We start from the raw sequence: 11,124 nt of genomic DNA, 5'->3' as shown, positions 1-11,124 counted from the left end.
ATGATATAGAATTTCTGGATAGCATAAAAGGATACTTGAATAAGAATTTTTCAATGAAAGACCTCGGTGCAGCTGCTTATATATTGGGCATCGACATATATAGAGATAGATCAAGACGCTTAATTGGACTTTCACTACCTTGATAAAGTTTTGAAGAAGTTCAAAATGGATCAGTCAAAGAAAGGGTTCTTGCCTGTGTTACAAGGTGCGAAGTTGAGTCAGACTCAATGCCTGAAAAGCACTAAGTTTAGCAGGGAGGTACCAAAGTAATCTAGGAGTGGATCACTGAACAGCGGTTAAGAACATCTTGAAGTACCTGAAAAGCACTAAGGATATGTTTCTCGTTTATGGGGTGACAAAGAGCTCATTGTAAATGGTTACATCGATGCTAGCTTTGACACTGATCTGGATGACTCTAAGTCGCAAACCGGATACGTATTTATATTGAATGGTGGAGCTGTCACTTGGTGCAGTTCCAAGCAAAGCGTCGTGGCGGGATCTACGTGTGAAGCGGAGTACATAGCTGCTTTGGAAGAAGCGAATGAAGGAGTCTGGATGAAGGAGTTCATATCCGATCTAGGTGTAATACCTAGTGCATCGGGTCCAATGAAAAATCTTTTGTGACAATACTGGAGTAATTGCCTTAGCGAAGGAATCCAGATTTCACAAGAGAACCAAACACATCAAGAGACGCTTCAACTCCATCCGTGATCAAGTCAAGGAGGGAGACATAGAGATTTGCAAAATACATACGGATCTGAATGTGGCAGACCCGTTGACTAAGCCTCTTCCATGAGCAAAAGATGATCAGCACCAAGACTCCATGGGTGTTAGAATCATTACAATGTAATCTAGATTATTGACTCTAGTGCAAGTGGGAGACTGAAGGACATATGCCCTAGAGGCAATAATAAAGTTGTTATTTATATGTCCTTATATCATGATAAATGTTTATTATTCATGCTAGAATTGTATTAATCGGAAACTTGATACATGTGTGTGACAGCCTGGTTTTTGCCCTCTTTTCCTTGCCTGATTTTCAGTTGGTTTGAATTTGAAATTTGGAGTTTTGAATCTTTTCATATGGACTTAAACACTTGGGTACCCCTTGGCTTTCACCCAAGTGTCCCATTTCCCTCTCTAACCATCATTCCCTCTCTGGTTCACCTCAAAATAATATATGGAATATTTTTCTTAAATGAAAAATATTCATTTCCCTCTATTAAACCCTAGCTAGCTCAATGTGCTTCAAAGCAACGCCAATTTTTCTTGCCCACAAAAATCTGAGAAAATTCATAAATATTCTTTGAACCCTAGGGCACCTTCCTGAGCAAAATTATTTCATCACTTGTTGGAATATTTTTGCTACAGAAAATATTTTCTGTTCTGGACAGAAATGGTGGTTTCTACAACAACTACCATTTTACTTGCTCCTTTGTGGCTAATTTTTCTTGTGCATCATCACCTTAGTAGATGATTGCTAGCCTCCCAAGCCCAGCCCTCAACTCCCAGCCATTTGACCACAGTAAGCTCTCAAAGTTACTGATCAGAAACTTACCAGGCAGTTGAAATCTATCCTACTGCGTCTGGGTCCAAACCAAAGTGTGGTAATCTTCAAAACTACCATGAACAACAAGCCAGACATGAAATTTGGACTTAGGTTGGCCTGAGGGCAGAGTTCACGCGGTGACCACACGTGTACATGATGCCAACCTGCGTGTCGACGCGCTCTGCGTTGCGCCCGAGCTTTTGTTGCTCGCGTGCTCGCTGCCCCGACTGCCTAAGCTTGCCAAACTTCGCCACAATCTTCGTCCAAGCTCCCTTAACTCCCTCCTGGCGCTCGCCGACGCCGGAGCTCGCCGCAGCGAGCACGGGCGTGGTCCGGCCAACGTAACAGTGCGGTGCGCACTGTGCTCGTCGTCACCCCAGTGCCCTTGTGCTCGTCCCCGTTCGCCCATAGCCCCCGCGTGAGCTGCTCGCCTTCTTCCCCTCTCACTGACGCCGTTCATCGCCGGGCGCCGTGTCCAGGTGTCCACCGGCGGAGCCTGAACCCCCCTCGACGCTCGGCTATAAATGGAGCCCTCCCCAGCCTCCTCGAGCACCATCCACGCCTCCCACACACTCCACAATCTCGTAGATAGCCGTAGCCTGGCCGGGCAGGCCGCGGCCGCTGTCCCCGAGCTCGAGCTTGCCGGCGACCCCCTCGGGTCGTCTCCGTAGCTCCAGCCCCTCCCAGGCCGGGGCAACCCTTCCAGGGCCTCCGCCACTCTTCGTTGGTGCTGTTCCGCCTGGTTGGAGCCCCTGGAGTCGCCTATGTTCGCCGTCGTCTTCGTCTCCGGCGACCACCGCTCTGTGCCTCTGCTAGAGAGGTTGATTCCGACGCCATCCGACCACCCCTAGCTACTCTACGGGTACGGGCAGGTGCGCCTCCGTCTCCTCTCTCGATCCCTCCCTCTCGTTTTGGCCAAGAAGCCGTCGTCGCCTGCGTGTGCTCCGGCGAAGCCGCGCCGTCCTCTGTTTCCTTCTCCCTCTCCCCCCTCACCTGACTAGCGGGGCCCGCTAGTCAGCCACTCAGTACGCGCGTCAAGCGGTATGAGTGGTGGCGCCCTGAGGCTTTACGCCTTCGACGTCACCCCCCAGTCTGTTTTTATTTAAATTCAAATTTCATATTTTCCAGAGAGCTTCAAACAGCCAAAACTCTTTAATCATAAGTCCAAATGAATTGATTCTTTTTGCATTGTGTTATTTGTAAAGAAATCTAGCAGCTCACCAAAAATGGGATTTTTCCCTGCTGTCTAGATTTTCTGGTGAATTTCAGAAGGGTTCTTGATGTTTTCTTTTTGTGTTTATAAATATTTTCAGAGGGTGAGGCTTGTCTTGAGGATCACCAGGAGGCTTGTGAACCTCATCTGCACTAAGGCAAGCCACAGCAACATTTTCATGGTGCCATTACAATATTTGTGATTTTCCTACTTGAATGAATGATTTAATCCATGCATTTAAATCACTATTATGTTATTTATATTCTGTTAGTTGCTGGTTTAAGTTAATATGCTTGATTTACAGAAAGTTTAAAGCTAATTAAGTTGGTAAAGAAACTAGAAATAATTTTTGTTATGGAAGAGTAATATAGTTATGGATATAAATAATTATATGGAGTTATTTTTCATGCATGAGAAAAATGATAAATTTGCTAGAAAGATTCTGTTTAAAGTAAGGTTTAATCCTAACCAGAGAAGTGTCATGAGTTGTTGATGCTTAGTGTGGATATAGTTGACTCAGTCATTTCCGTTGATATGTGATGCATATGTTAGTGTTGCATTTCATGGCATCCTATGACACCGGTTATTTTCCCTTTAAGTTGAACCTGATAATAACTCAACTTGAATACATCGTTGACCGGGTCATGGTGCCACTAAAACGAGTTTTTCCCAGTGCAACCACATTTGCCTTTATGGGAAGGCCTTTATTCGGTCCGTTGTCATGCCTCTGGTCGGTGCCTCCAACGAGGGAAGGTTATGGGTGTGCGGTACCCTGGCCCCGTAAGAAGACATAACCTTGTGTGCCCGTTGTTGAGATTTTGGTACCGTGTCCCCATGTGGGACTGTTTATGTTTTGGCAACGACGGTGGTCGTTGTGTCTTTGGTAGACACGGGGCCACCCAGGACTAGCCCAGTGGGGAGTGAGTCGGAGTGGCCGGGGGAGTGTCATGGCAATGGAGGGGTTTCGTCGGAATGCCGTTGGTCCACCCAAATGGGAGTGCGAGGCCATGGGTTCCGTGGTGTGGGTACAGTGCGCTACCTCTGCAGAGTGTATTAATCTATCGATAGCCGAGTCCACGGTTACGGACACGCTCGAAAGTAGGTCACACCATGGGTCAACGTTTAATAAATCTTGCACACTAAGTTATGAACTTTGCACTGTTGATGATGGCGGAAAGGTCATCTTGTTGTTTTAGACCAAGTGTTGGTCGTGGTTGTGATCGCCAGAAGGATCACCGTTTGAGACCAAATATTGGTCGTGGTTGTGGTCACCGGAAAGATCACGAGATATCCCTAGTTAAGACCTTGAGGTTGGTACGTTTGTGATCCAAGAGCGATCACCGTTGGTAAGCCAGTCCGAGAGATTTTTCTCTTAGGAGCATGATCACAGCATGTTGGCTATCTTGTTGCATTATTAATAATTGGTTAATTATCATGATATTGTTTGTCATTATGTTTATGTTTGTTGTGAGCTTGCAAGTACATTCAATGTACTGACCTGGCATGCCATGCCAGATTTCAGGAAAGTCTCGTTGGAAAGGAGTGCCGTCCGAGTCTAGATCGTGTCCACATCGGTGTCCCTGTGCTATGGAGTTCCGCTATGACGTTGGTCCGCTGCCGCGTAGTTGTTATGATCGAGGCCCCTTTATGTTCACTAAATAATGTACATATTGTTCAGCCGCACTGTGTGTGCCGCTTGGCCTCGCTACCTGTTGTAATATAAACTTTGATCCGCTAGCATCAATAAAGCGGTCGTTTTCTGTACCAAGATGTTGTGTGTTGCCAGAAGACATGGTCTCTGGGATGGCAATGCATGGTAAACCGGTTCCTCTGAGCTGGGGTGCCCCAATCTGTGGATACATAGACAAAACACAGTGTCCCTAGTAAGCCTCTACTAGACTAGCTCGTTAATCAAAGATGGTTAAGTTTCCTAACCATAGACATGTGTTGTCATTTGATGAATGGGGTCACATCATTAGGAGAATGATGTGATGGACAAGACCCATCCGTTAGCTTAGCATAATGATCGTTAAGTTTTATTGCTATTTCTTTCTTCATGACTTATACATATTCCTTTGACTATGAGATTATGCAACTGCCGAATACCGGAGGAATACCTTGTGTGCTATCGAACGTCACAACGTAACTGGGTGATTATAAAGATGCTCTACATGTATCTCCGAAGGTGTTTGTTGGGCTTGCATAGATCGAGATTAGGATTTGTCACTTAGAGTATCGGAGAGGTATCTTTGGGCCCTCTCGGTAATGCACATCATGATAAGCCTTGCAAGCAATGTGACTAATGGGTTAGTTGTGGGATGATGCATTACGGAATGAGTAAAGAGACTTGCTGGTAACAAGATTGAACTAGGTAAGAAGATACCGACGATCGAATCTCGGGCAAGTAACATACCGATGACAAAGGGAATGACGTATGTTGTCATTACGGTTTGACAGATAAAGTTCTTCGTAGAATATGTGGGAACCAATATGAGCATCCAGGTTCCGCTGCTGGTTATTGACCAGAGAGGTGTCTCGGTCATGTCTACATAGTTCTCGAACCCGTAGGGTCCGCACGCTTAACGTTCGATGACGATTTGTATTATTAGTTATGTGTGTTTGGTGACCGAAGATTGTTCTGAGTCCCGGATGAGATCACGGACATGATGAGAGATAAAGATTGATATATTGGATGATAGTATTCGGACACCGAAAGTGTTTCAGAATGTATCGGGTACGTATCGGAGTACCAGGGGGTTACCGGAACCCCCCGGGGAAGATATGGGCCCTATGGGCCATAGGAGGGAGGCAAGGCAGCCCACAAGGGTGGCGCCCCCCAAGGGAGGAGTCCGAATTGGACTAGGGGAGGTGGGGCGGCCCCCCTTTCCTTTTCCTTCTCCTTCTCCCTCTCCTTCCCTCTTTCCCCCTCCGATAAAAGGAAGGGGGCCGAATTGGACTAGTAGCCCAAGTGGGACTACTCCTCCCACTTGGCGCGCCCCTAGGCCGGCCTCCTCCCCTCTCCCTCCTTTATATACGGGGGCGGGGGGCACCTCTAAGGCACATCAATTGTTCTTAGCCGTGTGTGGTGCCCCCCTCCACCGTTTACTCCTCCGGTCATATTGTCGTAGTTCTTAGGCGAAGCCCTGCGCGGATCACTTCACCATCACCGTCACCACGGCGTCGTGCTGACGAAACTCTCCCTCGACACTTTGCTGGATCAAGAGTTCGAGGGACGTCATCGAGTTGAACGTGTGCAGAACTCGGAGGTGATGTACATTCGGTACTTGATCGGTTGAATTGAGAAGACGTTCGACTACATCAACCGCGTTAAACTAACGCTTCTGCTTTCGGTCTACGAGGGTACGTGGACACACTCTCCCCCTCTCGTTGCTATGCATCTCCTAGATAGATCTTGCGTGATTGTAGGAATTTTTTTGAAATTGCATGCTACGTTCCCCAACAGACAAATAGATCGGAAAGCATACATAGCTATTTAATTATGCAACAAAAAACTTCAAGAGATTCAATATAAATCAATGAACAATCTGATTATAAATCTATAATTCATCGGATCCCAACAAACACACCACAAGAATTACATTCGGAATGATCTCAGAAGAGGACATGATATTGAAGATCTGAGAGAGAGAGAGAGAGAGAGAGAGAGAGAGAGCCATCTAGCTACTACTATGGACCCATAGGTCCTGGAGGAACTACTCACACACCATCATGGAGTTAGCAAGGTTGATGAAGATGGCCACCCCAATGGTTTTCCCCTACGGCAAAACTCCGGAACAAGGCTCCATATGCGAACGCTTCGGAACAAAGGCTTGCATCGACAATAAAATTGTTTCGGGTCTCGCTCCGAGGGTTTGGAATTTATAGGCCAGGAATTAGATCAAATGGAGGCTCACGGGGGTCCAAAAGCCTGGGTGGCGCTGCCACCCCCAGCCGCGCCACCTGCCCTTGTGGGGCCCTCGAGCATCCTCTCGACGACTCCCGAAGCTTCCTCTGTTTCTTTTGGTCCAGAAAAAATTGTCAAAAATTGGCATCGTGCTTGGACCTCCGTAGGTATTGATTTTCCGTAAAACCAAAAAACAAGCAGAAAACATCAACTGACACTGAGCACTAAATTAATATGTTAGTCCAGAAAAATAATATAGAACAATGTAAATGATAACAAAAGTATGTGGCAATAACAATATAATAGCACGAACAATAAAAAATATAGATATATCAGAGACGTATCACACACACCGGCCGAGAGCGCTGCCACGCCGCGTCCCGGTCTTCGCGTCTGTTTAATACCGGAGCGACGTGACTGGATGGGGCGGATATATACCGCAATCAAATGGGTTGCCCGTTCATCCTCCTGCCGTCAATAAACAGGCACGCCAGCCGAGAACCCACTCCGACGTCCGTAATGACACACCATGCTGCTTGGTCTGGCTGACATATGCACGGAGAAGAAGGTCCATGAAATTAGAAGACACATCTTCACACAGGGGATCTGTGCAAAATAATGCCTACATGGCGGTGGTCAAAGCATCATGCTAGCCGGTCAACACAGGTCAGAGGTCAATAGGACCTCCAATGAACCGTTTACAAAGATTTAAGAATGTGATATGCATTTTTCATAGATTTGGGACTCACTTGACATTTTCGTAAAATAATTAGGACCGCGCATACATTTTACTCTCATTTGTTCCGGGTCCTCTTTGCAAGATGTAATGACTGGTTTGTAATTTCTTTCCTTTTTTCCTTCGAGACCCTTGCCCGTTAAGAAAAACGTGTTCGGAGTGATCCATTCTCGTGGGCGAAACCCAGATCCCACAGATCCGGGCGGCCATGGGGGACGCCCGCCGCCGCCGCCGCCGCCGCCGCCGCAAGAATTCCCGGCGGGTACCCGCGCGGGAGGGAGATATTGAAGCCATTCCGGGCGAGCTTCTCGAGCTGGTGTTCCTGCGCCTCCCCTCGCCTGCCCACCTCATCCGTGCCGCGTGCACCTGCAGGCGATGGCGCAACGTAATCGCGGGCGACGGCGGCAGCTTCCTCCGCCGGTTCGGCTCTCTGCACGGCGCGTCGTCCGACCACGTTGTCGGCCACTACCGCGTCAACGAGCGCCACGGCCACCCGCGTCCGCCTGGCCTTAACCCCGTATTCGTCCCGTCCTCCTCCTCTTCCTCGCCGAGGGCGGACGCCGTCGCCGCTCGGAACCTCGCGCTCGACTTCCTCCCGCGGGGGGAGTTTGGCGATTGCGGCTGGGAGCTCGCCGACATCCGGGGCGGCCTGCTGCTCCTCTTCCACTCGGAGCTGGCGCCAGGCCTCCTCATCTGCGATCCCCTGAGGCGATGCTACAGGGAAATCCCTCGCTCGGCGTGGTTCCACGGCTGCCACATGCTGGGCGCTTTCCTCCTCGACGGCGAGGACGAGGACGCGGCCGCGGGCATCAGCCTGACAAACTTCAGGGTGACGTGCGCGCTCTTTCGCTTTGGGGACCGCAACGCCAGGGCCTGCGCCTTCTCGTCCGCCGGCGGCGGCTGGACCTCCGGCGCCGCACGTAGCAGCACACCAGTCTGCCGCGACAGGGAGTTGGCCCCCATCTATTTCGCAGGGAGCACCAAACGGGTCGCCTACTGGACGGTCGGAGACAACGTTGTTCTTGCTCTGCACAAGGACAACGCCGAGCTCCTCGCTGGTGTCCTGCTGGACGACATAGAGTACGCCGTGCTCCGGGACAAGCGACATGCCACGGAGTACGCATACCAGCTGCCATGGCCACCTACGATTGAAGCTTGCGTGACATAGCTGCATTGGTGGGCTGTGGATAGGCCATGGCATCGTCCCAGGTTCTCAATTCCTCAATCTGCCGTTTATCGTGATGATCCTCGAGGACCATGTGTGTCTGTCCATAGGCATCAAGTGGCAAACAATTTCAGATGTTTACAAGTTCAGTTCGTTGGATTGTTTCTTGTTGCTGTTTTGAACATTTATCTGTTCTTCAGATTACTTTCATAAACTTGAAACTGTTTGTATCTGTTTTGAACATTAATCTGGTCTTCAGTTTACTTTCATAAAATTGAAATTGCTTGTTCTGGAGAAGCTCAGTTTGACTATGAAGCATATACTTGCGCTGAGGTGGGTTTATGGATGAAGTTTTGTGTAGGAGAGAATAGAAAACAATTGTATGATCTCTCTCTGTTGAAATTCCTAAGGCACGTTGAATAAAATATGTTTCTTTTAGAGAAAGGCTAATGCGCAAGATGGCAAAAACCATCTCATAGATATCATGTGCTTAATTGGCCGTCTGTATGCCAGCCTATATAGGCAGGGTGTCCTAGGAATTACAGATGGTCGCAGAATGTATGCTTGCTAAGCAAAATTGGATTTGGAAAATGTAGAAATGAAGATGGTTTGCAGGAAGCAAACTACAGCTAATGTTAAAGTTAGACCTGATCCATCACATTTTATGCATATATCATTTTAAAAGCTACAGGTTTATCTTACAAGTGTTGTAGGAAAAAGATTGAAAAATGCCAAAGGACCAGATTCTCGGAAGGTTTGTTGGTCGTGTTTGTAGAAATTTCATGGTCCTTATAATGACCTGACTCTCAGTAGTGACATTTACTAGTAGGTTTTAACAGTTTTCGATGTAGGTTTGGGGCAGAGCATTAGATATAGGCGAACAGTTTGATGTGAAACCGTGAAAGTGATGATATGTGGCAGCAGGTCCAGTCTCCACTCTCTGTGTAGCGAGGTCATTTGGCCAGAGCCCAGAGGAGAATGGTAAATGTCAATGGTGGCTAGGCAAGTCTTGTGTGTGCGAGTTTTTCTGTATATTGATGCATGGTACTCTGAGAGCAGCAGCACAGGTTAGATGCTGCTGAAAATTTTGTGCAAGAATATTGGGTGTGGATTGCATACCTTTGAACTAAGCTTAGCTTTGTCCCCTAATACAACGGCACCGAGTGAATGTCCTGCCTCTGCATAACATGATGCACACAATGAACACGTTCCACACGACCAAAAGAGAAATATTATTTTAGAGTAATTACTTCTACAAAGGATGTTGGAGTACCAGCCTCCTTGGTGCCTCCGCGCGCGAGGAGGTCCTCTGCACCGTTCGTTAGGCGTTGGCAGCGCGCGGGTTCTTCCCTGGGGCTCTATGCGTTGTTCGATCTACCCGGACGGCTCGCATCCAGGCGTGTCGCATCGGCGGCCCATGACGGGTGGACCGCGGGCATGGCCGCGGCCACCCTCGTGTGGTGATTTCGGTCGTTGCAGCCGCGAGCGCCCTCTCTCAAGTCCACTTGCGCGACGGGGAGGCCATGGCCGCCTGTCAGCGTCTGCCAACCTTGGGCGGGAACATGTGCGATGGTGTTGGCGTCGAGGCCAAAATGAGTTGGTTGCCCTATGCGTCCATCTGCGCAACCATCTCCAGCGCCATGTCCATATGTGCCCAGAAGGGGCCGGACGATCCGCTTGCTGCTCCTCCCGATCGATGCCAAAAACGAAGGCGAGGGGGTGCTCATCCTGGTGCGCTAGGGACAAGGTATTTGTGCTAGATTGGATATGGGAAATTTGGAGTAGTCGAAAATAGGTTAGGGTGAGAGAAGGGGTGATCTCTATCTTATAGGCCACAGTCCGCGAGCTCGCCATTAAAGAAAGGAGGTTGGATAGGTCGCAGGAGGGAGACCGGAGGGCGGTCAAAGACTGACATGGCCTGCTCTTACGCCTCCAAGCTGCAAAGAGTAGCACGACGAGCGACGGAGGGTGATCAAAGGCATGTATTCCTATGAGCAACTCTGGTGCGTGTGCATCAATGCATTTTTGGAATCGACGTCGGCGGCAAAGTCCGAGACAGTGGCAGAACAGCATGCCCGGTGATCATGAGCACGAGCAGAGAGCGACATGATCCTCGCCGTAGGTCAGCTCCCAAGATGAGAGGCGCTAGAGCATGCAATCAAGGGCAGAAAAATGGGGGAAATGGGGAGGAGCTTGTTGGGAGGCGGTTGGTGTATTCGTATGAACTTGACAGTGACCGACGATGCCTCATTTGATGAAGGTTTGCCGGTGACAGAAGACGAAGACGACGAAGATTCTAAGGCGAACGTGTGCTCCTAGCTCGTGGGCGTTGACAGCGAGGAAGCAAGGCGCTTGAAAATCTCCTAGACAAGCTTGCGCGGACAGAGGAGGGTGCTCACTACAAAGGCGCCATGGGCGTGCTCCAGGTGCGCTCAGCAACTCCCTTGGGTGACGGGTGATGGCTGACCGCTGACGGTGTCTCGGCTAGTGGGCCTCTCGCCATACCGACCCCCTGGTGAGCCGGACTGAGGACCCTCATGTGTGTTCCGTCCTGGGC

At 49.1% G+C, this 11,124-nt stretch overlaps 1 protein-coding gene across 1 annotated transcript; it reads left to right on the top strand.

Moving 5' to 3' along the window:
• Positions 1 to 7,464: 7,464 nt before the first annotated feature.
• On the top strand, positions 7,465 to 8,841 carry LOC109773412 (uncharacterized). Its single transcript, XM_020332103.4, has one exon. The coding sequence runs from the start codon at positions 7,611 to 7,613 to the stop codon at positions 8,568 to 8,570; it is 960 nt and encodes a 319-aa protein (XP_020187692.1). The 5' UTR covers positions 7,465 to 7,610; the 3' UTR covers positions 8,571 to 8,841.
• Positions 8,842 to 11,124: the final 2,283 nt, after the last annotated feature.

This window comes from Aegilops tauschii, chromosome 5 (genome assembly GCF_002575655.3).
Source record: "Aegilops tauschii subsp. strangulata cultivar AL8/78 chromosome 5, Aet v6.0, whole genome shotgun sequence".
In the NCBI taxonomy this organism is placed as follows: domain Eukaryota; kingdom Viridiplantae; phylum Streptophyta; class Magnoliopsida; order Poales; family Poaceae; genus Aegilops; species Aegilops tauschii.
This window is presented reverse-complemented; position numbering and strand designations above follow the sequence as displayed.